Source organism: Grammomys surdaster, unplaced genomic scaffold (assembly GCF_004785775.1).
Source record: "Grammomys surdaster isolate TR1022 unplaced genomic scaffold, NIH_TR_1.0 125671, whole genome shotgun sequence".
Taxonomy (NCBI): domain Eukaryota; kingdom Metazoa; phylum Chordata; class Mammalia; order Rodentia; family Muridae; genus Grammomys; species Grammomys surdaster.
Window position 1 is genome coordinate 695,378 of NW_021620508.1, and position 25,749 is coordinate 721,126.

A 25,749-nucleotide genomic window follows, 5' to 3' on the forward strand; every position below is an offset into this window, starting at 1 on the left:
GGTGTGTGTGTGTGTGTGTGTGTGTGTGTGTGTGTGTATAGCTGTGTAGCTATAGCGATTTAAAGGTATACCAGTTAGAAATGTGTTGCTTGTAATTCACAGTACATCTGGCTGACAGTGGCTTAAACTAAATGAATTTTGGATAAAATGTGTATGTCTGCTATGAAGGATGAAGATGTCTTTGGGAGCTTGGGGGACAGGAGACTCTTGGGACAAGTCAGGTGGAGACAGACTGACAACTTCTTTCTTCTTGCTGTTATTTTGTTGACTTTAAACTTTTTTTATTTTACGTGTCTGAGTGTTTTGCCTGTGTGTGTCCACCACGTGCATGCCTGCAGAGGTGGGAGGAAAGCCCTGGATCCCCTGGAACTGCAGTTTCAGATTGTTGTGAGCCGCCATGTGGATGTTGGGAACTGAACTTGGGTCTTCTAGCAAGCGCTCTTAACTACTGAGTCATCTCTCCAGCTTGGGACAATAGCCCTGAGTGACAGATGCTCTTAGGGACAGGTGGTGGCCTCACTCGACATGGAGGAAACTGGTCTGATTTTACAAACCCCTTCTGAAGTCTCCTTGCCACATTTTACTCCACCTCAGCTGGACAACCACGGCCGGCGCCTGCTCCTCAGTGAGGAAGCCTCCCTCAACATCCCTGCTGTGGCTGCTGCCCACGTGGTCAAGCGGTACACTGCCCAGGCGCCAGATGAGCTGTCCTTTGAGGTGAGGCTCGGCAGGAATGGACTCTACCTGTGCTCCCTGCTTCTCCGGCCTCTTCTGAACCTCTCTCCTCCCACCTGTTCCCAGGTGGGAGACATTGTCTCAGTGATCGACATGCCACCTACAGAGGATCGAAGCTGGTGGCGGGGCAAACGGGGCTTCCAGGTGAGCTGGGTCTGAGATGGACGTGTGCACTAGGGCTCTCTGCCCACTAGGGTGGCCCGGCTACTCACTTTGGTTTTTCTTCAGGTTGGTTTCTTCCCCAGTGAGTGTGTGGAACTCTTCACAGAGAGGCCAGGGCCTGGCCTAAAGGCAGGTAAGTACCATGGAGAGTGGGCAGTCCCCCTCACCCTCGGCCTCCCGCTTGTCCTTTCTACTGTTTTCTTCCCACAGATGCCGACAGTCCCCTGTGTGGCATCCCAGCTCCCCAGGGGATTTCTTCTCTGACCTCAGGTAATGGAGACAAGAGATCAGATCTCTGCCCCTGGCCCTAGCCGGCCAATGGAGCTTCTGGCTCTGAATGGTCTGTTTTTGCCCCCACAGCTGTGCCCAGGCCACGGGGGAAGCTGGCAGGACTCCTACGTACCTTTATGCGTTCTCGTCCCTCTCGCCAGCGGCTGCGCCAACGGGGAATCCTGCGGCAGAGGGTATTTGGTTGTGATCTTGGAGAGCATCTCAGCAACTCAGGCCAAGATGGTGAGGCCTGGGATCTCTCTCCCATCCTGCCTCAGATGCGGCTCTGGCCCTGACCCTGCCCCTTTCTCCCAGTGCCCCAAGTGCTGCGCTGCTGCTCTGAGTTTATCGAGGCCCACGGTGTGGTGGATGGAATCTACCGTCTCTCAGGCGTGTCCTCCAACATCCAGAGGCTTCGGTGAGCACTCGCAGCCTGCATTTCTTAGCACCACCTGTCCCAGCCCTGTGCTACATGCAGGGTCACATTTGTGGGGAGCTAGGGAGGCACAATGCAATAGTGACCTGAGGAGGCTTCTTCCTTGAGGAGGTGACAGCCAGGCTAAGGCTGGAAGGCGAGAGTAGGAGTAGGATCCCCAGGGAGTCGGTTTGATGGACCCCACCACATGTCAGAGCTACCTCTAAAACTGGAGACACCACAGTGAGTGACATACTGGATTGTAGGCCCTGAGGGACAGACAAGATGGCTAAAACCACCACAAGTACAATGGAGAAAAATAAATTTGTGCTAATGAGGACAGACACAAACTGAGAGAGAGCCAGGAGTGACGCCATCCTCGCAGTCCAGCTCGTCGGACATCAGGGGTTCGAGGTCCTATTTGGCTACATAAGGAGTTCTAGGCCAGATTAAGCTAGGTAAGAGACGTTCTCAAAAAACCAAAAGCGGGCTGGAGAGATGGCTCAGCGGTTAAGAGCACTGACTACACTTCCAGAGGTCCTGAGTTCAAATCCCAGCAACCACATGGTGGCTCACAACCATCCGTAATGAGATTGGATGCCCTCTTCTGGTGTGTCTGAAGACAGCTACAGTGTACTCATCAATAAAATAAATAAATAAATATTTAAAAAAAAAAAAAAAAAAAAAAAAAAAACCAAAAGCAATCCTCCACCACCAAAAAAGTAAACTAGGATGGAATTTTTTTTTTTTTGTATGTGTAATAGCCCTAGCTGTCCTAGACTGGATTTGTAGACCAGACTGGCCTCAAACCCACAGAGATCCACCTCCCTCGGCCTCCCAGAACTGGGATTTAAAGGTGTGTTCCACCACACCTGTTGAGAATTTATATTCTTTCTTTCTTCCTTTCTTTGTTTTGTTCTAAGATGGGTTTCTCTGTGTAGCCCTGGCTGTAGAACTCACTCTGTAGACCAGGCTAGTCTCAAACTTAGAGATCCACCTGCCGTTGCCTCCCCAGTGCTGGGATTAAAGGCGTGCACTGCCACATTCTGGCTGAGAATTTATATTCTTGAGGAGTTAGGGAAGGAGCAGACCTCATGGGAAAGAGGTGAGAGGGCAGAAACTATCGTCCATGGTGGAGGTGGTAACCATGCAAGGGGAACACGCCAGGCAGTCCTGAGACTCACCCAGGCAGCCATGCTGGGCTTCCTGCACTTCAGTGCTGGGGGTGGCTGTGTGCATAGTAAGTGAGCACTCCATTGCTGCCCTGTGCACTGAGCCCTTCCCTGGAGTTTCTGAGCAGGTTCTCTATCAGTGAGCCATACCCCAGCTCCCTGTCCCTGTACAGGGCCACTTCAATGCCTTAGGATTTAGACTTTATTTAAGGGAACCACCAGAAGGTTCTGATCCAAGGAAGCAGAGAAGTGGGAAGGAATTGGGGGCAAGATCCCAACAGACTACAAGGCGGGAGCAGGAAGGTTGAGGGGGCAGTGAGTTGAGTGGAATCGCGGAGGGAAAGCGCTGCCTGTGAGCGACAGACGCCCAACAGAGTACTGAGTGCTTCACTTGCCAGTGACTGCTTAAAGTCCAGAGAATGGCACAGCACGGGGCTTATGGCAGGCCATAGCTAGACTCTGGAGTCACCTTGGGTAGCTACAGGCAGAAGCATCTTACACCTGAGCCTCAATACCCCTTCTCTGGTGGCCCCCTTGTTGTTGCCACGCAAGGTCACTGGAGAGTCAGTAATGTTCCTCTCAGGATCCCTGCACAGGGCTTAGGGAAGATTGTTGTGTCCACCCGTGGGACTTGTGGGTACAGGTAGGGGTACGGCTTGGTGAGCCAAATGAACTTCTCCTTGACATGGTGATTCTCAGGCATGAGTTTGATAGCGAGAGGATCCCTGAGCTGTCTGGCCCCGCCTTCCTACAAGATATCCACAGTGTGTCCTCCCTCTGCAAGCTCTACTTCCGGGAACTGCCCAACCCCTTGCTCACCTACCAGCTCTATGGGAAGTTCAGCGTGAGTAAGGGAAGTGGCTAGGGCAGCGGGGTTGGGGGCGGCCGCGTGTGGCCCAGCATCGTCATGCCTGTCCATCATCTCAGGAGGCTATGTCAGTGCCTGGGGAGGAAGAACGCCTGGTGCGAGTACATGACGTCATCCAGCAGCTGCCTCCACCACACTACAGGTAAAATGGGCAGGGTCAAGAAGGGCATCTCGGGATGCAGAGAACGGAAGTAAATAGTCATCCGCCAGTACTTCTGCCCCCAGGACCCTGGAGTACCTGCTGAGGCACCTGGCTCGCATGGCAAGACACAGCGCTAACACCAGCATGCATGCCCGCAACCTGGCCATTGTCTGGGCACCCAACCTGCTACGGTAAGCTTCCCTCCGTGGAGTAGATTCTGGTCAGAAGATCACAGGAGGAAAGACCCATGTGGGACCCATGTGAGCACCGGGGAGAATCAGCGCAGGCAGAGGAGCAGAATGCAAGCCTATGGCAGATGGCCTGATGGGTGACTGGGAGGGACCCCAGGGAGGTGTGCTGGCTGTAGTTGAGTGAATGAGCCAGGGTGAGGGGCAGAGAGGAAGTCATAGATTGTAGACCAGATAGAAGTGAGGGGCAGAGAGGAAGTCATAGATTGTAGACCAGATAGAAGTCAGCAAAGACCTCACTGTGGGTTGAGGTATAGCCAAGGCCTCTAAGCTGGGAAGGCTCACCGACTCAGGCCTGCACAGGTTCTCTGAGGACAGGCTATGACCTCCACGGGAGGGATGGAAACTTTCTGTAATAAAACAAAATACCAATGGTGGTTAGCTTATAAACCGGAAGGGTTTGTTTAGAACACAGTGTCGGAGATTTTGGTCCACAGTTGACTGACTCCATTGCTCTGGGCTTGTGACAAGGTACTGTGGTGGGAGTATATGGGAGAATTAATGCACAGCTCATGGCCAAGACATGGGAAGGGCTAGGGGGAGCCAGGGCCCCAAAACTGTCTTTGAGAGCATGCTTCCAGTGACATACAGGCTTCTCCCACCAGGTCCCACCTCCTCAACTTCCACCTTGGGGACCAAGTCTTTATTATGTGGGTGTTTAGGGGATACTTTCTCAAACTATACCAAGCAGCATGGGGTCAGAAGCAGCAGTTGGGGGAGAGGGTGATGGTAGAATCTGGGTAGACTTTTGGAGGTCCCAGTGCACTTCACAGACTGAATGTGGGTTTGAAAGAAAGACGGTTCAAGGACAACCAGAGGGGCTGGAGAGATGGCTCAGTGGTTAAGAGCACTGACTGCTCTTCCAGAGGTCCGGAGTTCAAATCCCAGCAACCACATGGTGGCTCACAACCATCCGTAATGAGATTGGATGCCCTAGTCTGGTGTGTCCGAAGACAGCGACAGTGTACTCATAAGTAAAAATAAATAAATAAATCTTTAAAAAAAAGAGGACAGCCTGAGCCACTTGAACAGGACTGTTATCCTGTTATCACTAGTGATCTTTTCCATTGGCACCCTATACTGCCTACCAGGCTCAGAGTACCTGCACTTCCTCTCCCAACTCCAGGTCTATGGAGCTGGAGTCAGTGGGACTGGGTGGGGCAGCTGCCTTCCGTGAGGTCCGTGTGCAGTCCGTGGTGGTGGAGTTCCTGCTCACCCACGTGGAGGTCCTGTTCAGTGACACCTTCACCTCAGCTGGCCTGGACCCCGCAGGTATGTCCAGCCCATCCCCTGACGTCCTGGCTACTGCCCCTCAGTGTCAGGGCTGCAGTGGGAGGGCAGGTGGGCTCCTGGCCCTATCCCCACTCCACTGACAAGACCTCCCCCGCAGCTCCTTGAGGACCCCGCCCTGGCCCATCCCTCCCCGCGCCCCCCTCCTTCTCATTTCAGCTCCTACGCCCAGGATCCCCACTTCTTGGCCAGGACACCGTGCTTCCTTCACCCCTTATAGCTCCTGGGGGCGCGTGGGGCCTTGGGTCCACCTGGGAGGAGGTGGGAGGTCCCCAGACTTGACCCCACCCTGGCCCTGCCCAGACTCCCTGCCCTGCCCCGGACCCCAGCCCAGTCAGGATTCTGCTCGTCGGAGGGCCCTCTGGCCCGAGGTAACTGTCCAGAGCCACTGCCCTTGCTGGCTGCTGGGAGCTGCCTTCTCATCAGCTCGTTCCGCCTCACCCCTCTTCCTTACCTGCCTGCTGCCCCTCCCCTCCAATTCCCGCCTGATCTACACCGGCCCCCTGCCTTGCCAGCCCGGGTGGGCACGCTGCGGGGCCGGGGCTTGGGCTGTGGCGCTTGGCTTTGCCTGTAGTCTCAAATGGCCCAAAGCTTATAGCTGTCCCCTTTTCGACCTCTCCAGGTCGCTGCCTCCTTCCCAGACCTAAGTCCCTTGCGGGGAGCAGTCCCTCCACTCGTCTGCTGACACTGGAAGAAGCCCAGGCACGAACTCAGGGCCGTCTTGGAACACCTACGGAGCCCACGACTCCTAAGACGCCAGCCTCACCAGTAGAACGGTATGCATGAGATGCTGGGGAGGGGAGGAGAGGGGAGGGGAGGGGAGGGGAGGAGAGGGGAAGGGAGAGGGTGGAAATTAGCCTGGAGGCCCTGGTTCCTCAGACTGCCTACTCTCTCTCACCCAAACTCCAGAAGGAAAAGAGAGAGAGCGGAGAAACAAAGGAAGCCAGGAGGTAGCAGCTGGAAGACCTTCTTTGCTCTGGGGCGGGGCCCCAGCATACCCCGGAAGAAGCCGCTGCCTTGGCTGGGTGGCAGTCGAGCCCCACCACAGCCGTCAGGTCAGAGACTGAGGCCTAGCTGTGGGGTGGTGGGAGCAGCTGTGGTGCTGGAGAGGCACATGACTTCTCTTACCCCTCTCCACAGGCAGCAGACCTGACACTGTCACACTGAGATCTGCCAAAAGTGAGGAGTCTCTGTCATCCCAGGCCAGCGGGGCTGGTAAGCACAGGGTGAACCCCACATGTACCTAAGCTGAGCTAGGAGCTGAGGCCCTGGCTTCATCTGTAAATGCTGTACTTCAGACTGGTGGAGAGGGCCTTGGGTTTTTGTTGTTTGGTTGGTTTGGTTTTGTTATTACTTTTAGATTACGTGTTGCTAAGTTGCTCTGCCTGGCCTGGAATTTGCTAATATAGCCCAGGCTGGCCCCACAACTCTTGAGAACTGAGATTATATGTGTGAGTCACTAGATCCTTAAGCTTTTTTGGGGGGGACAAGGTTTCTCTGTGTAGCCCTGGCTGTCCTGGAACTCACTCTGTAGACCAGGCTGGCCTCGAACTCAGAGATCTGCCTGCCTCTGCCTCCTGAGTGCTGGGGTTAGTCGAATGTACCATCAGCAGCCGGTGGTATTTAAACTTTTAAATCAAGGCCTTAGATGTAAACCAGATAGGTTTTAGGTACGAATTAGATAGAAATTGCCGTTGACAGTACACGTGGTGTTCATTGGCTCCTATAGGGTCTTTTGTTTAGTCATTCCTTTTTAAAAGATTTAAATAATATTACAACACTCCAAAACTTCCTGGATGCAATTAAAGGAGCCCCACTTATTACCTGAGAGTGTCTTTCCCTCCCCGCTGCTGCCCCTGACCAGAGTCATCCTGTTGTCAGCCATCACCCCTCACTTCGGAGGCTCTCTCACGCACGTACATAGATGTGCATGCCCCGCTGCTCAGTTCCAGTTACTCTGGAGCATTGGTGGGCAGCGTGGGCAGGGGGTCTCCTGCATGTGCAGGTTCATCTTCAGTCAGCACCCAGCCAGAGGACCTGCTGCACTGGCCAGCGCAACTTCCTTCCTCCCACTGTTTTCTTTCTCTCGTGTGTGTGTGTGTGTGTGTGTGTGTGTGTGTGTGTGTGCGCGTGCGTGTGTGTGCGCGCGCGCGTGTGCGCGTGCCCAAGAGTGAAGCTGTTGTGTAGGGTCAATATGTAGCTTGACAGGATCAGAACAGCCAGTGGTTTTCCAAGGGGAGCGATCCATCTAGACACCGTGCACATAGCATGATGTGCTGTTGCTCTCATCCTTGACAGGCCAGGCAAGGATGCACACCCTGAGCCCACCCTCGCTCTGGGTCTGGTCCAGTTCATAAGCTGGCCCTAGCAGTGCTCTTTCCGAGTCAGCTGGGCAACCTCCAGGGAGCTCTTGCTTTCTTTTACATTGTGTCTCCCAAGTTGCATCCTGTCTTTGCTGATGTCTTCGCTGATGTATGTGTCTGTAAGGTTCTATCTCTGACGGTGACCCTCTCCCAACAGGCCTCCAGAGGCTGCACCGGCTTCGACGACCCCACTCCAGCAGCGATGCTTTTCCCGTGGGCCCAGCACCTGCTGGCTCCTGCGAGAGCTTGTCCTCTTCCTCTTCTTCCTCCTCTTCTTCCTCCTCCTCCTCCTCCTCCTCTTCAGAGTCCTCAGCAGCCGGCCTGGGGCCACTCTCTGGCTCTCCTTCACACCGCACCTCAGCCTGGCTAGATGATGGTGATGAACTGGATTTCAGTCCACCCCGCTGTCTGGAAGGACTTCGGGGACTTGACTTTGATCCCCTTACCTTCCGCTGCAGCAGCCCCACCCCAGGGGACCCTGCACCTCCTGCCAGCCCAGCACCTCCAGCCTCAGCCTCTGCCTTCCCACCTCGGGCAATCCCACAGACCCTGTCACCCCATGGACCCATCAAGCCTGCTTCACCCACCGCCCTGGACATCTCAGAGCCCCTGGCTGTATCAGTACCACCTGCTGTCCTGGAACTGCTGGGGGCTGGAGGCACACCTGCCTCAGCCACCCCAACACCGGCTCTGAGCCCTAACCCGGGACTGCGCCCCCATCTCATCCCCCTGCTGCTACGTGGAGCCGAGGCCCAGCTAAGTGACACCTGCCAGCAGGAGATCAGCAGCAAACTGGCACCAAGCCGGGGAGCTCCAGGCCAGCACAGTGAGTCTTGTTGAGTAGACCCCACTCACAGTAGACCCGGTCCCCAAGCTGTCCCAGGACCCAGCTGACCCCCTTCTGGTTCCTTTGTGTATTGTAGGTCCTGGCGGCACGGATTCACCATTATTGCCCCCACCCTTGTCTCTGCTGCGCCCTGGTGGGGCTCCGCCCCCACCCCCCAAGAACCCAGCGCGTCTCATGGCCCTGGCCTTGGCTGAGCGGGCCCAGCAGGTGGCAGAGCAACAGAGCCAACAAGAGCAGGGGGCCACCCCACCTGCTCCCCACTCCCCCTTCAGACGCTCACTGTCCCTAGAGGTGGGTGGGGAGCCTGTGGGAACTTTGGGGAGTGGGCTACACCCTTCCTCCTTAGCCCACCCAGGTGCCTGGGCTCCAGGTCCCCCATCTTACCTCCCAAGGCAACAGAGTGACGGGAGCCTGGTAAGAAGCCAGCGGCCCTTGGGGACCTCAAGGAGGAGTCCCAGAGGGCCTTCCCAGGTCAGTGCCCATCTCAGGGCAAGTGGAGCTTACAGGGATGTTCCAGAGATGGCAGCCCATTCACCATGTTCTGTCCCCTCACAGGGTTCTAACCCCAGCTTCTTTTCAACCCCTCGAGAGTGTCTGCCACCTTTCCTTGGTGTCCCCAAACAAGGCTTGTACTCTCTGGGTCCCCCATCCTTCCCACCTAGCTCTCCAGCCCCAGTCTGGAGGAACTCTCTGGGTGCCCCCTCAGCACTGGACAGGGGAGAGAATCTGTACTATGAAATTGGGGTAGGGGAGGGGACCTCCTACTCAGGCCCCAGCAGGTCCTGGAGTCCATTTCGCTCCATGCCTCCCGACAGGCTCAATGCCTCATATGGTATGCTTGGCCAGTCACCACCGCTCCACAGCTCCCCTGATTTCTTGCTCAACTACCCAGTGCGCCCCTCCTGCTTCCCCCCTGACCACCTTACCCAGCACCTTGCCCGGCGCCCTACCCGGCCTGAGCCCCTCTATGTCAACCTAGCCCTAGGGCCCAGGGGACCTTCACCTGCCTCTTCTTCCTCCTCCTCTCCTCCTGCCCACCCCCGAAGCCGGTCAGATCCTGGGCCCCCTGTTCCCCGCCTCCCTCAGAAACAGCGGGCTCCTTGGGGTCCCCGTACCCCCCATCGGGTACCTGGACCTTGGGGATCCCCTGAACCTTTCCTGCTCTATAGGGCAGCTCCACCATCCTATGGGAGGGGAGGGGAGGTCCGAGGATCCTTGTACAGAAATGGAGGACATAGAGGGGAGGGGGCTGGTCCCCCTCCTCCTTACCCCACACCCAGCTGGTCCTTACATTCAGAAGGACAGACCAGAAGTTACTGCTGAGATAGGATCAGGAAAGGCCCCTCCTGCATTGGATCTTGGCTCAAGTCAATCCCTTTTTTTGTATTTTCTTGAGCTCACCACCCCACCCCAGGTTTCTAACTTTGTAACTTGCTCTGATGTGGGTCCCTAACCCCCAAATCATTGTGTCCCTCTCATGGGTTGCAGGATATGACCATTCCCCACCTCCCTCCTGGGGCCCTTGCACAATGTGGGGGCAAGGACGACACCCTGTCCTCCTCCTCCCTCCAGGAGCCTCCAGCCTGTACATGGGGTGGGGAGACAGTTCTTGCCCACTTCTCCCCATGACCCCACCCACTAAACCACCTGACAACGTCAGTGAATAAAAATGGCAGACATCGGGTTGCTGGAGCCAGTGAATGAAGGAGACAGCGCGGGCTTTCCCATGTTCTTTGTATGAGGCAAACATTGAGGTTTGGGGTCAGTCTCGGGAGGGCACCCAGGGTTGTGTCTGCAGGGAGACCTGGGGGGAGGCACCCTAGGAGTCTGGGCTAAGAGCAGGACTCAGCCTGGGCTTGTCTTCCGGGTGGCCCTTAATCTGCAGTTCTGCCATGATCTCCTCCAACAGATTCATCCTGGCAGCGGGAGGGCAGAGACAGACCTGGGCTCAGTTCAGGGATGAGGGAGGGACCCAGGCTGCCCACCACAGCCAGTGTTATCTCACTCCTGTAGGCCGGAGAAGAGACTGCCTTCTGTCAGCTCACGGTCCTCACAATCAGGTTTCTGCAAGAGAAAAGGTTGGCGCTGCCAGCAGCTGCCCAGGAGATTCAGAGCCTGGGTCTTTTGGGTGCTTTACTTATGGCCTTCCCTGGCAGCAGCTCTGGGCAGTGAAGCCTCTTTGTTGGTCAGCATGCAGGGGTGGACTCCCAGGGCTCAGGGTCCCATGTGTGTCACAGCTGCCCCTGCAGACCTTAGATTCTGACAGAACTTCCTCCCCAGCTGGGAGGCTGGCTCCAGAAGGCTGTGTGCAGGGCAGGCCCTTGGTGGGGACCAGGGAACCACAGGTCAGAGTGGAGGGGGCTGGTAGACTTCTGGAGATAGGGGTTGCCGGTTTAGCGTGGGATAGGGGTATCCGTACTATTGAGATGGGCTCCGTGCAACAGTGTGGGCTGGGGCAGGGACTGGGGCTGGGACTAAGGCTGCTGCCTAGAGTCAAGCTACTGCCGGAGTCCCAGGCTGCATTCTGCTGGTCCCTGCTGTGACCTGTGATCTCAGGAGTCTCCAGAGCCTACAGAAAACAATGTTGAGGAACAGGCATGGTTGTCTGGGTCCCCATACCTCCCTCAGTTCTCCAGAATATTTCCCTGCTTCCTACCTGAGAAGGGTCTGGGAAAGGGAACACAATCTCGGATCTGGCCTTGGCCCTGGCCCTGGGAGCCCCTTCACAGTACAGATGCTCTGGGGATACAGACCAGACGGTTGGAATGTGATGCACACTGCCACAGGCCTCCATCAATACCCTTGTTCTCTAACCTGGCAGGGAACCCAGGGTTACAGGAGACAGTGTTGTCCACTCTAGTGGGGAGCTGACCTTGGCTGCTGAGTCCTGTGGGAAGGAGATGAGATGTAGTTATATGGGCCTTGCCTGGAGTTCTAGATACCCACACCACACTCTGACCTTCCTGTACCTTGGCCACGGCCTTTCGAAGCAGGTACCGAGTGCTCTGCAGGCTGCCCCAGCGGTCAGCAGGCTCTAGACCCAGCCCGGCTTGAACTAAGGCCTGGTAGGGGGCTGGCAGCAAGGGGTCCAGGCCCGGACTCTGACCTGCCTCCAGTTTAGCCTTCACCTCAGGCCCCTCTCCTCCAGCCCAGGGCAACTCTCCTGTGGAGAGGCACCATGAGGAGACCCACACTAGTGGGATGGTTCTGGGGATGGGTGTAAGTCCAGAATGGGTCACTGACCAGTGAAGACCTCCTGGGCCAGGATGCAGAAGCTGTAGAGGTCTGAGGTAGTGGCTGGCATGTCACCACGGATCAGCTCAAGTGGTAGCCATGGGTATAGTTCAGGGGGTGGGGGCAGCCCTGGATTTGGGTCTCTCTGGGGGCAGTCTTGTTGCAGCCTGGGGAGGCCAAAAGGTCTATTGAGCTAGGGGATGCTGGGAGGGGCACAGGGCAGGCATGGGGGCAGGCTCTCACCTGGGCTGCAGCCTGGGCTGGTGCAGTGGACACCCGTGTTCTAGGTGGCTCACCTTAGCCAGGCCTGGCCTCACTAGCTGCACAGCATGGGAAGTCAGGCCACCATGGGCCCAGCAGCGGGACTGCAGGAACAACAGGGCCTCCAACACCTGTAGCAGCAGAGGGCCAGGCAGCAGGCCAGGCAGGGCTGGGGGACCTTCCTCATCTGCTCTTGAAGAATGCAGCAGGAAATAAAGGGAGCCCAGCCACACCGGCTCGAAGAGCAGACTCAATCTGGACAGGTCATCTGAGGGGCACAGTGCCATCAGTAGTAGCAGGCCAGGGTGGTGCAGGATGCTGGGAGGGAAGAGAGCAGGCCCTTCACAAACTGCCCCAACCTGCACAGGGTGAAGGCTGAGTCAGGCCACAGGACATCTATCGTGGGCCAGGGGAAGACTGTCCTACTAATCACCATACAGGAACACTGAGATGCTCATCAAGAGCCTAGCAGTGGCAGAGCCAGCCTGTAACAGCCTAAGGCCTCTCCCACCCCTTCCTCCTCTCTAGGGCTTGCAAGACATTCCTCACAGATCTGGGTACACTCTATGGGAAGGGGGGCAGTACAGTAGTATTGGGGGGGTCATTACAGCTGGAGGGTACTGTGCTGGATACTAGCACAGAGCCAAAGCCTAACTACAGCTATGGCTGCAACATCCCCTTGGCTATGGGCTGCTGGAGTCGGAGGTCAGCTGGGACTGGTAACCTGCAGTGCTGAAGGTCAGCCAATAGCACATCAGGGCTGGATTCAGGGCTCTTCAGCTGCCGCACAGTGACCGGGTGGCCCTTCCACAGGAGGCTGGAGAATGGGCAGCAGGTGAGTGCCCTGGTAGGATCTCCTTGTGAGGGAAGCAGGAGGCAGCGGCTCTCTGAGGGCATGGAGGAAGCTCTCACTTGGCCATGACGGTATGAGAACTGCTGTCATAGGTGCGGTCAGGCTCGCCCTGGGTTGGTACCAGCTCCTTGGAATCTACTACTGGGATGCCCATTATTAGTGCCGGTGGCTGCAGGCTGCTTAGCTGAGGGAAGAGGACAGGGTTTCGAGCACCAAGAGGCTGCAGGGATGGTCACTGCTCTCTCACCCACTCCCTCTTACCTGGCCGAATCCCAACGCTGGGGTTTTGGGGGATCTCCTCATCTGCCCTTGCCTCAGTGCCCTGGATTAAAAGGGTGGGCTGAGGGTTAAGTATGAGGTCACCACGTGTGCTGGCGCTGGAGGGTCAGGGGCGTGGACTGTTACCTGTCTGCCTGGACCAGCCTTAGTGAGGGCAGGGAGCCACACAGGCTGTGTCCAGAGCTAGCTTGCAACTGACTCAGGGACATACTGGGCGCCAACTCCCCACTCTGCACCAGTGCTGACATGTGGGTCCGGCACCATTGCAACAGCTCCAGGACCTGGGTGTGTGGCAGAGGGTCAGCCTGGGAGCAATGCTGGCAGGATGCCTCCGCTCTGCCCTAGACGCTACTCACCTCCCAGCTCTGCTTGGCATCACCCTGCTCAGCCCAGTCTCGCGGTGTGCGACCCTGCTGGTCACGCAGACGCAGGTCACCTCCTGCCTGCAGCAGGTGCCACAACACCAAGCCTCGGCCCGAGGAGGCACCTGCATGCATGGGTGTGCTGCCATCAAGGCAGCGGCTAGGATAGAACCGGAGGCAAGGGCGGGATGGATGATAAAGGGGGCGGGGAGCTGGATGGGGGCTGAGTGGGTGGGAGGAGTCAGGTGGGTGGGTCACAGGAGAACTCAAGGGATGAGTGGATCTTTGTAAGTTCTGGGAGGGACCAGAGTCACAGTCAGTAGCCAGTGAGAAGAGGGTAACTGAGGACCAGGAGGGCACTAAGGGGACAGAAGGGGATTTGTGCCCTGGGAGTGTTGGGGTACAAAGACCTATTCACTCACTGGTTGGGGTTGGCACCAAAGGCCAGTAGGAGGCGCACAGCGGAAGTGTGGCCCAGGAGCGCGGACAGGAAGAGCGCTGTCTGCCCAGCCGAGTTCTCACCGTCTACCTGGACCACTGAGGGACAGAAACCTTAAGACTGTCCTCGCTCCAGATTCCTAGAAGTCTTTCCAGCCACCAGGCAACACACATCTCATGTACTCCCGGCTAGCCTGGAACTCAATATGTACCCAAGGATAACCATGAACTTCTGCTTTTCCTGTCTCTGAGTGCTGGGATTTACAGGTGTGTGCCACTATGACTGGTTTACAGGGTCCTGAGGATCCAACCCAGGGCACTGAGCATTGTAAACAGGCACTCTGACATTCCCAGGCCGTAGGCAAACACTCTGGTCAATTCCAGCCTCTGTCTTCTGGTTGGTGCCTGCTCCGCCCCTTTCTTCATCCATCCCACCTTCATCCCTGGTTCTGTCCTAGCCTAGCCGTGATCTCAAAGGTAACACACCTATGCCTTGACTTCAGGCTCTACTTCTGTGTCCTGGACCTAGCGCCTCAACACAGTGCACTAGCAGCTCCAAAGAGCTGGAACAAGGGGAGACGCCTGTCTGCCATGAAAATAGTTATTGTCCCCAGGCCAGTGGTGTCAAGATCAGGGGCCAATGGTGGCCCTTCTGGAACCTCTGAACAGTGCACTCTCGGCCTCTTACATAGGCAGAGACCCCTACCATCTTCTGCAGTGACAACTGGTTTTCCAATCTTAACCTGTGACCCAAAGGCATCCTCCTAAAACACAAACCACTGCCAGGACTAGACCATCTCAAACAAGTTCCAAAATAAAAATACACTAAGAGGGTAAGGCTTGTTTTATGAGGCCAGCCTGGACGTCAGTTTCCAGAACCAGAAAGTGAAACTTTACATGAATTTCATTTATGAACACACAGCTGCACGATTCAACCTAAGAAAACCTATCAATGTAATAAACTTTCATGGATTAAAGGACAAAATTAATATGTCCTGGATAGCTCAGTGGTAGAGCCCCTGCCTAGAATCCCCCAGTGAGGGGCTGGGGGCGTGGCTCAGTGGTAGAGCCCCTGTCTAGAATCCCCCAGTGAGGGGCTGGGGGCGTGGCTCAGTGGTAGAGCCTCTGTCTAGAATCCCCCACTGAGGGGCTGAGGGCGTGGCTCAGTGGTAGAGCCTCTGTCTAGAATCCCCCAGTGAGGGGCTGAGGGCGTGGTTCGGCGGCAGAGTGCTTTCCTAGCACGAATAAAAAACTGGGTTCTATCCCTAGTACCAGTGGGAAGAAAAAAAATCACATTTTAGCATTGTAGATATAGAAAAAGGGAAGTCAATGAAATGTAATACCTGTGTATAATTAGGAAGAAAAAAAAAACTCAGAAAACTTAGATGGGAATTACTAGTTATGATTACATCTATAAACTCCAATAGCAAGCAGGATTCTCAGCACAAAAACAGATTTAATTCTTTGTTCATTCACTTGTTTCTTTTCAAGACAGGATTTCTATGTAGTCCTGGCTGTCCTGGAACTCATTCTTAGACCAGGCTGGCCTTAAACTCACAGAGATTGGCCTGCCTTTGCCTCCCAAGTGCTGGGATTAAAGGCGTGTGCCACCACCGCCCAGGATATATATATGTATATACATATATATATATATATATATATATATATATATGAATGAAACACAAAGTGTGTCAAATGGCAAGAGTGGTTTTGGAGTTTAGTCTAATCCTTTAAGGAAAAAAAATACTTTTTTTTTGGAGACAGGCTCTCATTAGCACAGACTATCTCATTAGCACAGGCTATTTCATCAGCACAGGCTATTTCATTAGCACAGGCTATCTCATTAGCACAGGCTATTTCATCAACACAGGCTTCTCCCACACTCCCTTTCCTCCAGCTGCAGCTTCCTGAGTAATAGAATGGCATGTGCACCATGTTTTCTCCCTCTTCAACTAGCAAAATATTAAAACCCAGCAAACAATCCCAGCTACTAAGCAAGTTCCAACAGTGGCTAGATACACAACTTACAGAAACCAGCCAAACTTGTGAAACTGTTGAATGCTCCTCTCAATTTCCCAGGTCTGGTACCAAGTGGTTTCCCATCACAACACAAGACAAAATCCAGCAGCACTCCCTCATCTTCTCAGGCTCTTTATTGTCTGGATCCGTTTCCTCTTCGGCCTCCTCTCTCTACATCTGGCTAGCCACACACATGCCCACTTTGGTTGGACTTTAGGGCCTTAGCCCAGGCCATCCCTGCTTCCAATAGTCCCTTCTCCCAGCTTTCTGCAGAATGGCTTACACGGTGAGACTATCACATCCAGCACAACCCCTCCCCACCAACTCCATTTTGATCCCAACGATCCAGAGGCCAGCTTCACCCTGATATCCAATTTCTGACCACAGATCTTGGCAAGCAACAGCATAGTACCCTGGCACCCAGTTCTGAGCTGGCTCAGTTGAAGTTGTCCCTCCACGGTTGGTCCTTTCCCAACACCATACCAGCAGTGGAACCTCACCTCTGCGCAGAAGCCTGGCCAGGCCCCAGCATGGGCCTCCAGCCATAGCTAGACGATGCAGACGCCCCACCTGGGCATCTGGATCCCTCACATAGCCCAGCTCTACCCGGAAGCGGGAGGCCTGTGAATGCATCTGCAGCGCGAGTGTATAGCCTCAGTTAGCTCCTAGGGGTAAAGGCCAATAGGGCTAGCTGAGGAGCAGTCTAGTTGAGGAGGGATTTGCGAGGTTTATGATGGAAAAGGAGATGTCTGGTAGGCCAGGCCACGGAGCTGCACACCAGGAGCCCAAGGGATCAGAAGTGGGAGGTTTAAGGCGGGGCGGGCATTTCAAGCGAACTCAAAGGCTTCAGGCAGAATCTGAGCCTGGGTAAGGCTCTGAAGTATCAGGGGCTAGGAGGCTCGGAAGGGTGCTAGTGGGGTCTGCGGGCTGGGGACATCTTAGGTTTCCAGAACAGACTTGGAGTCTGAGTGAAAGGGGAGGAGGCTGGGGCTGGAGGTGAAGTATGGAGATGAGGTGGGTGTGGTCCTGTAAGCTCCAAATAGTTCTGGGCCTGGACCCTGGCCCAGATGGCTGGGTACCTACCGTTGGGCGCTATTGTGACTGTCACGGTCTGCGCTGGAATTCTAGGTGCAGATATGCCTGTGGCTTCCCGCTACCTCGCACTTGCGCAGTAGCCTACCCCAAGAAGCAGCCCCCACCCCCGCCCCCGCCCCCGCCATCTTGTAGCAAAGAGACAGAGATGTTGGCCCTAGAGGTATGAATGAGTTGGCTCTCCTTCCTCCTTGGTGCTCCAGGACTTCGGGCAGCCATAGTCTCTTAGTTTTTATTATTTATATTAATTATGAATATGAATATTTTGCCTGTATGTATGTAAAGTGCAGCACACGGGCTCCTAGTGCCCACGAGAGCCAAAAGGGTGGAACTGGAGTTAAAGGGGCGTGTGAGCTACCATGTGGGTGCTAGGAATCAAGACGCTGCGGGTGGAAGGAGGGCAGCCCGTGCTCCTAACCGTTCAGCCATCTCTCCCAACTCCCAGCCACACCACCCTGGACCCTCTTAACCTCGGTTCCGTATCCCTGACTGTCTTCCCATGTTCACCCATGACTGTTTGCAGGCTCTTCCCTGAGCCCCAATACCCAAGGGCCTTTCAGGAAGCCGACACCTCCCTTTAGACAGCATCTGGACTGTCAAGGCTGGCTCCGCTCAGTTTTAGATGGCGGTTTCACCTTGTTACAATGCGCACCAGGGAGTTTTGCCGAACTTGTTCATAGTAGACAGCTGTTTGAAACTGTTTGAAACGAGATCTTTGCTGGTATCGTTGCCTTTCTTTGGCCCGCCCTCCACACGGTAGAGGAGCCTGTTGCCATGTTCCCTCTGCCTGTAACTCCCATGATTTCCTGTTGCCTCTGGAGCACAGAGAAAACCCTCAGGCTGCACCACGGGCTCTGTACTTCCCTTTCTCACTCCTTACTCCTCACTCCTTAATCCGAACCATTTCTCTGTGGGTTTTTCTTTTCTTTTCTTTTACTTTTCTTTCTTTCTTTTTTGTTTTTTGTTTTTCGAGACAGGGTTTCTCTGTGTAGCCCTGGCTGTCCTGGAACTCACTCTGTAAACCAGGCTAGCCTCGAACTCAGAAATCCGCCTGCCTCTGCCTCCCAAGTGCTGGGATTAAAGGCGTGCGCCACCACCATGGAACTCCTTTCCATCTTTGTAACTCTTATTATTTGTGGTGCCTGAGAGAGACTTCTTGTGCACGTTAAGCACATATTTGACCATTGAGCCATACCCCAGCTTCTCACTGGATGGCTCTATGATCTATGTCCTTAGCTCTTGGGTTTTGTTGTTGTTGTTGTGTTTTGTTGTTGTTGCTTGAGATAGAGTCTCACTATATAGTCCAGGCTAGCCTGGAACCTGTAATACTCTTGCCTGTGCTTCCGAGTGCCACATCTGTTTGAGACAGCATCTCTTACTGGGACCTGTGGCTCACCAGTTGGGCAAGGCTGGGCGGCCAGTGTCTGTGTCTCAGCCTGTACCCCCATGCTTGGAGTTTTATGTGGGCGTTGGAGGTTAGCCTCAGGTCCTTGTGTTTGTGCACCAGACATTTCACTGACAGAAACATCTGCTCAGCTTGCTTATCGGTGCTTATTAACTGAAGGAATGGTCCACCCGTCCTGAGCAGCCATGTGTCTGAGGTCATCAGTGTCTGCTATTCACCTGTGTTGTTGAAGCAAATCCTCTGAGATGGAAAGAATTCTTGTCTAGATCCCTCACTAAGTTCATTGAAGGATTAATGACCTCAAGTCATTACCACCTGGGCTGGCACTCTCCCTCTCCTTCTCCCTGCTCCCCTCCCTTCTCCCCTCCCCCCACCTTCCTTCTTCTCACTATGTAGCCCAGGCTGGAACTCATGACCCTTCAGCCCCAGCCTCCCAAGGGCCGGGATGACAGGGGTGTGTCAGCACACAGGGCTAACGATCTCTTGAGTTTCCGGCATGTGCCACCTGTCCAAGCTCTGGTGGCAGACGCCAGGATCAGCCTTTCCCCAAGGAGGCAGCTTCAGAGAAGTACAGACAGGGGAAGGGGTCAGGTCCTTTATTGAGCACATGGCCCCTGGTGGAGAAACCTTAGTTAGGCCTTCCTTCCCAGCAGCCTCCTCCACAGTTCTTGGCTGAGTAACGCCTGTTCCCTGCGGGCACCCTGCAGCACACTCCTGTTCTCCTGGGCTCTTCGGATCAGGTAGGGAATCACTTCCTCCAGGCAGCCATAGGGAATAGACTTATATACCATATATCCAGCCTGCCCTGATGGGAAGAGTATTGGAAGAATGTGAGGCTCAGAGAGAGATGTTCCTGGGTATCAGCAGCAATAGCGACGTCCCTTGCTCAGAACATGGCAGACTGCGTATGTTAGATGTAATTCATTACTAAAACACTCTACAGCAAACACTTAGATAATTTTCTTCTTCTCCCTCTATCCATCCCCCACCCTTTCTTCCTTTTTCTTTCCTTCCTTCCTTCCTTCCTTCCTTCCTTCCTTCCCTCCTTCCTTCCTTTCTGACTGGTTGTTATGAGATTAACTTTTATTAGGTAGTCCAGGCTAGGTTCCAACCCAAATCCTTCCCTTTCAGCCTCTTGAGTCCTAGGATTACAGATTTGCACCACCACACCCAGCTTAAAAAAATAAAATCTCAAAGAAAGCAAAGCGTTTACTAGTTCAAGAAAACCTCAGAGAGATGGGGACACAGGACGCTACCCTTCCCTGAAGGGGAAGTTCTGTTGCTGTTGGATAAGCTGGCATGTTATGAGAGTATGTGGAGTGGTAAGCTGACTGGACTGCGAGTTATTAAGGACCCTGTCCTGTCCCATAAGCTGCAACTCAGAAAAAGTATACATTCTGAGTGAGTGAGTGGGAAGTCACCCTCCCACCCCTCAACACCCCTAGAGAATGTGTTAGGCCAGAAGGAGCCAGAAAAATTCATCGCTGCTTAGTTGTATTGTGGGGCATGCCTTTAATCCCAGCCCACAAGAGTAAACACAGAAGTGTTTCTGTGAGTTTGAGGCCAACCCAGTGCACGTAGATGTTCAGGCCAGGCAGGGTGACATTACAAATCCCTGTCTCTAAAACAAAAACAAGGGGCTGGAGAGATGGCTAGGTGGTTAAGACACTGACTGCTCTTCCAGAGGTCCTGAGTTCAGTTCCCACATGGTGGCTCATTAACCATCTGTAATGGGATCTGATGCCCTCTTCTGGTGTGTCTGAAGACAGCCACAGTGTACTCGCATACATTTGCTTTTGAAAAAGTAAACAAATAAATAACAAAGACCACTACAGGTGTAGATTGAAAGCAAAGTGGTCTTTGAAAACACATCTCTGTGGTGTGTGCATGTGTGCGTGTGTGTGTGTGTGTGTGTGTGTGTGTGTGTTTGTAGGTCAAAGGACAGCTTCTGGAGGGTCTCTTGCCTCTGCCACCCATTCCCATGGGTGTTCTAGAATGACAGACATTTGTATTGCTGTCTGGATTTTGAATGGGTTCAGGAGATCTGAACTAAGGTCTTCAGGGTCACACAGTGGCTTTACCCGCTGAGCCACCTTCCCAGCAATAAAAAGCCTTGGCCATTCTTTGTTTTTATTTTTGTTTTTTAAGACAGGGTTTCTTTGTGTAGCCCTGGCTGTCCTGGAACTCACTCTGTAGACCAGGCTAGCCTCAAACTCAGAAATCCGCCTGCCTCTGCCTCCCAAGTGTTGGGATTAAAGGTGTGCACCACCACTGCCCGGCTTGCTTTGGCTATTCTTTATACCCCACAGAAGGAGTGGAATCTGGCATTAGGCCCTAGGGACTGCAGTCAGAATCCTAAATAACACAGGCAGCACGTCACCATAAACAAGAACCTGCACAGATCAGGAGAGAAGACATAGGGCACAGCCCCGCAAGGGCCTCGAATATTGGAACAGTGTGAAGGATCATTCTGGAAGGAACTGGAGGAGGAGCCCATTGTGTGAGATACGGTAGGAAAGGCAGGAGGAAACCTGGCTGAGAGGGAATGGGGGTGAATGGTGAGGATGGATAGAAATGGAGAGATGGGCCATTCACATACCTAATGCCAGGGAGACATGGTCACACATGCCCAGAAGTTGTCCAAAACAGACAGGCCCATCTAGAGGAATGCCCAGCTCCCACATGCTGCAGAAAGGGTCACATTGTCAATCCAGTTAGTGCCTAGATCTGGAGAGCAAGTCAGCCATTGCCCACCCAAGAATTCAGATATGGAAGAAGGGTTGGGCAAATGGAGCCATGGTTCCACACCCACAGATTTCAACCAGGGGTCAGAGGCGGGGGCGGATCAGGTGGAACACCTTGGAGGTTTCCCCTTAGATTGTCCTTTACAGTGTAACTACTTATGTAGCCTTTATATTCGTTATTCTAGGCATTATTAATGAGCCTGATGACTTCAAGCATACAGGAAGATGTGTGTGGGCTGTGAGCAAATATTCAAGCATTACATCATCTGATATGAGGGACTTGAGCATCTGGAGATTTTGGTTTCCATGGAGATCGGTCCTAGAACAAAACTTCCACAGATGCTGAGAAATGACTCTATCCCCGATCTCAGTGGTGAATAACCACCACAGGGCTGGAGAGATGGCTCAGTGCTTAGAAGCACCAATTGCTCTTCCATGACATGACAGGACATGAGTTTGACTCCCGGCACCCACACTGCAGCTCACAGCTGTCTCTAAGTCCGGTTCCAGGGAGTCTGATGCCCTCTTCTGGCCTCTGTAAGCACCAAGCACTCACGTGGTGGACACATATTCATGCAGGCAAAATATCCAAACATAACATTTTAAAAATAAAAATTAAATACAATTTAATAAAGAGCTCTTCTTTTTTTTTTTTCAAAGAACCCCAGTTCAGTTCCCAGTGCATAAGGCAGGCAGCTCACAACTGTCCGCAGCTTCAGTTCCAGAGGATCTGGCGCCCTCTTCTGACCTCCCCTGGTTCTTGCACTCACAGGCACGTACACACACACACACACACACACACACACACACTAAAAATCAAATCAATCAATGTTAATCAATCAGCTACAACTCCCATGAGCTCTTGTGAGTCTCAGCTGCTTTCCAGAATTCTCAGTACTCCCTAGGTCACAGTAATACCAGACGATGCCCTCTCACACTTGAGCCTATAGGACATATGTAGGCATCGAAAGAGTCTTTTTTTTTTTAAGATTCCTACTATGTTACTCATGTCGCCATCAGTTTATCAATCCTCCTGCCTCAGCCTTCGGAGGACTATGATAACAGGTATGCATCATCATAGCACATTGGGTAAATATCTGCACTGTCCTCCCTACACACCTTCTCATGGGATGTGTTCTTGTCCCCCCATTTGTCCCCTGCCCCTCACTGTCAGGTAGACACTGGAAAGGGGTAGGGGCTTCTTAGAGGCTCTGGTTCCCATCCCTCAACCGCATACCGTTTAGTTGCCTGGCGAACAGATTCTTCGTTGTGGGAAGCCACCATAAGGTGACACTCGGGACCGTGATTGGACACACGACGCAGCATCAGCTCCAGACAGCGGCTGTAACTGAAGGGCCAGGCTCTGCTCAGCTCATCCAGGGATGGGGCTTCTGCCCTCCCCTCCTTTGTTATTGGGGCTCCTCAGAACTGTCCCCCTCTCTCTTCTAGCCCCCTTCCCCCAGTTCCCCTAACGGTAGTCAGGATGGGGGATGGGGTGAAAAACAGAGTCTTCTGACACAGTTTCACTGTGTAGCCCAGGCCCAGAACTCATGATCCTCCTGCCTCAGCCTCCCATGGACAAGGGTGACAAACATGTGCTTCTGAAGGCTGGCAGTGACTGGTCTCTGACCTGATGTCTGCCACATCCATGCCCAAGATGGCATTTGCCCAGGGTTAGTTACTGCGGCAGCATGGATGGATTTTTTATTTTTATTGCATTTTATTCCTTGTGTGTGTGCACGTGTGTGTGTGTGTGTGAGAGAGAGAGTTTGTGTGTGTGTGTGCTTCAGAGGACAACTTGGAGGAGTCGGTTCTCTCCTACAGTGGAAGTTGCAGGGATGGAACCTTATCATCAGGCTTAGTGGCAAGCACCATTACCTGCTAAGCTGTCTCTCCAGCCCTGTGTTTGTTGTCTTCATTTTCTTTCTTTACTTTATTTTTTTTTTAGTGATTTGCTCTTATTACTGTTATTTTTAAGTGTATTGGAGTTTTGTCTGCATGTATGTCTGTATGGGTGTGTCAGATCACTTGGAACTGCAGTCAGAGACAGTTATGAGCTGCCATGTGGATGCTGGGACTTGAACCTGGGTCCTCTGGAGCAGTGCTCTCAACCGCTGAGCCATCTCTCCAGCCACTGCTAGTCTTAAGCTTCAATATGACATAATGGGGGATTATGTACAGAAAAGTATTGGCCTGCCTCTGATGACATCATCACAGAAGTTTAAGAACTTCTGTTGAGGAAGTCGAGGAAGAAAAGACTCCCAGCCCCTGCTACACACAATGTGGGTTGTGGTCCCGGGTTGAAAACAATTGAGAAAGTGAAGCCCTGGCGTGGTGGCCCACACATTTAGTCTCAGCACTCGGGAGGCAGAGGTAGGGGGAGCTCTGTGAATTCGAGGCCAGCCTGATCTACAGAGCTAGCTCCAGGACAATCAGGGCTACATAGAGAAACCCTGTCTCGAAAAACACAAACAAATAAACAAGCAAAACCTAGATATGGGTAGGGATGAACCGAACACCAGAATCTAGTTCTCAGTTTTTTGATGATGATGCAGAGTGACCACCCACCTCAAGCCCATGTGGTCATACCTCCTGGTGCTATGAACTCCCTCAAACCAGGAGTCAAACAAACCCTCCCTTCACTCACTTTTGTGAGCGGATTTTTGTCAAAGGAATGACAAGAGTAATGGATACATCTGCAGAATGTGATTAACAACAATCCAAGAGCTCACAATCGTGGAAGGACCCACAGGGATGTTGATAGCCAAGGAAGGCAGCTAAGCAGAAAGCAGCCAAGCTGGGTGGGGTGGGGGCAGTGAAGGAGGAAGGAAGAGGTTGCTGTTCAGATGGGAAACAACAGCATCCTAAAACCTTGGAGAGGAAGCTACATAGAGACACAAAATGTTTGGCATAGAACCCCATGGCCGCAGATGAGCAAGTGAAGGTTACATTGTTACAGCCTGGTAGTGCAGGCCTGGAGAATGAGGCTGGAGGCTGCAAGTTTCAAAGCCTAACTGTGCTGTAGAGTGTGTTCAAGGTCACCTTGGGAACTTAGCAAGGGTCTGTTTCAAAAACAAAATAGAAAGAGGGCTGGGGACACAGTTTAGTTGAAGAACATCTCCTAGAATCCCTGAGTGAAGGGCTGGGGGCGGGGCTCAGTGGTAGAGCCCCTGCCTAGAATCCCCCAGTGAGGGGCTGGGGGTGTGCCTCAGTGATAGAGTGTCTGTCAAGTTTAGGTAATATGCTTTCCCCTAAAAAAAGAGTTATATTTTATTTTTCTTATTTGATGTGTGTGTGCGTCCATTTTGTGTTTTTGTGCACATATGTGGGTTGTAGCCCACGGTTGACATTGGGTGTTGTTCTTGATGGATCTCCACTTTATTTACTTAGTCCCTGGCTCCTGTCTCTGCCTCTCAAGTCTAGACGACAGGCATCCACAGCACCTGCTCAGCTTTTATATGGGACCTGGGGATCTGACCTGCAGCTGCTGTGATATGCCAACCAGTGCTTTATCCCCTGGGGTGTCACCTGAGACCCCACCTTGTTTTTTGATACAGGGTCGTTTTTTCAGTGGAATTCCTGCTTGCTGATTAGATTGGGCTTGCTGCCAGCGAGCTCTAAAGATCTTCCTGTCCCTGTCTTTTCAGCACTGGGATTACACTAAGAAAAGCCACCATGTGTGGGGTGTGTGTGTGTGTGTATCTGTGTATGTTTGTGTGTGTGCGTATTTGTGTCTGTGCATCTCTGTGTGTTTCCGTGCATGTATGTTTGTGTCTATGTGTATGTATGTGTGTTTGTGTATGCATAGGAGTGTGTTTGTGTGTGTGTAATTGTGTGGTTTTGTGTGTGTGTGTACCTGTGTGTCTGTCTCTGTGTGTGTGCTCCCTGTGTGCGCACATGTAGAGGGAAGAGACCAATGTCTTCCTTTGTCTCTCTGTGCCTTAGAGTTGGAGGCAGGGTCTCTCGCTGAACAAGATCAATGTCTCAGCTGCACTCGTCCCCTAGTGAGCCTGTACCATCTGCTTGTATTGACATGTTATTATCATTTCTTTTTCCTCCTTCTGCCTCTCGGTCCTCTCCCTACCTCCGACTAGTGGCCTCATAGTCAGGCTGGGTACAGGCTTCCTTCCCTTGGAGCTGTGACACAGATCTCTCCTTGTCCAGATAGGCACCACGAACCAACTTCACCCCAAATGCCAGGCCGGCCTTGTGTGCTGCCTCGACATCCTGCTCCAGCCGTTTGTGAGTGTCCTGCAGAGCACACAGGTAGATTCAGGGGGGATCAGGTTGCTGAGTCCCCCCTCACAGCCCTTCAGAGTCCTCCACACACCTTTAGATAGGCCTGGTAAGTGTTCCACACCCATGGGCCACCTTCCTCAGGGCTGTTCCAGCGCGTGGCCAGGGCAGCCACCAGCAGGGACAGTGCAGGGTTAATGAAAGTGTATTCGGCATCCACCAGCAGCCTCACGGACTTCGACCGGGCGTGCTGAGGGTCAGAGAGAGAGAGAGAGAGAGAGAGAGAGAGAGAGAGAGAGAGAGAGAGAGAGAGA

General features: G+C 53.3%; 2 protein-coding genes across 3 annotated transcripts in view; one reads left to right on the forward strand and one right to left on the reverse strand.

Annotated features, from left to right (window-relative positions):
* Arhgap33 (Rho GTPase activating protein 33) overlaps positions 1 to 10,195 on the forward strand; it is an 11,884-nt gene extending 1,689 nt beyond the window's left edge. The window contains exons 6-20 of the mRNA XM_028787596.1: positions 595 to 717; positions 802 to 879; positions 964 to 1,030; positions 1,108 to 1,167; positions 1,258 to 1,410; positions 1,483 to 1,585; positions 3,454 to 3,598; positions 3,682 to 3,764; positions 3,848 to 3,955; positions 5,139 to 5,284; positions 5,925 to 6,078; positions 6,212 to 6,357; positions 6,443 to 6,517; positions 7,823 to 8,491; positions 8,589 to 10,195. Coding sequence (XP_028643429.1) covers positions 595 to 717; positions 802 to 879; positions 964 to 1,030; positions 1,108 to 1,167; positions 1,258 to 1,410; positions 1,483 to 1,585; positions 3,454 to 3,598; positions 3,682 to 3,764; positions 3,848 to 3,955; positions 5,139 to 5,284; positions 5,925 to 6,078; positions 6,212 to 6,357; positions 6,443 to 6,517; positions 7,823 to 8,491; positions 8,589 to 9,835 — 3,357 coding nt within the window. The 3' untranslated portion in view covers positions 9,836 to 10,195. The remainder of the gene's footprint in view (positions 1 to 594; positions 718 to 801; positions 880 to 963; positions 1,031 to 1,107; positions 1,168 to 1,257; positions 1,411 to 1,482; positions 1,586 to 3,453; positions 3,599 to 3,681; positions 3,765 to 3,847; positions 3,956 to 5,138; positions 5,285 to 5,924; positions 6,079 to 6,211; positions 6,358 to 6,442; positions 6,518 to 7,822; positions 8,492 to 8,588) is intronic.
* Positions 10,196 to 19,037: 8,842 nt separating this feature from the next.
* Positions 19,038 to 25,749, reverse strand: part of Prodh2 (proline dehydrogenase 2) — a 13,517-nt gene continuing 6,805 nt past the window's right edge. Inside the window, exons 6-10 of one of the 2 annotated variants that reach the window (XM_028787672.1) lie at positions 25,530 to 25,685; positions 25,284 to 25,450; positions 22,437 to 22,547; positions 21,055 to 21,140; positions 19,038 to 19,260 (exon numbers count right to left, since the gene is read on the reverse strand). In XM_028787672.1, coding sequence (XP_028643505.1) covers positions 19,088 to 19,260; positions 21,055 to 21,140; positions 22,437 to 22,547; positions 25,284 to 25,450; positions 25,530 to 25,685 — 693 coding nt within the window. In that variant the 3' untranslated portion in view covers positions 19,038 to 19,087. The remainder of the gene's footprint in view (positions 19,261 to 21,054; positions 21,141 to 22,436; positions 22,548 to 25,283; positions 25,451 to 25,529; positions 25,686 to 25,749) is intronic. The other variant, XM_028787674.1, reaches the window with a different exon arrangement.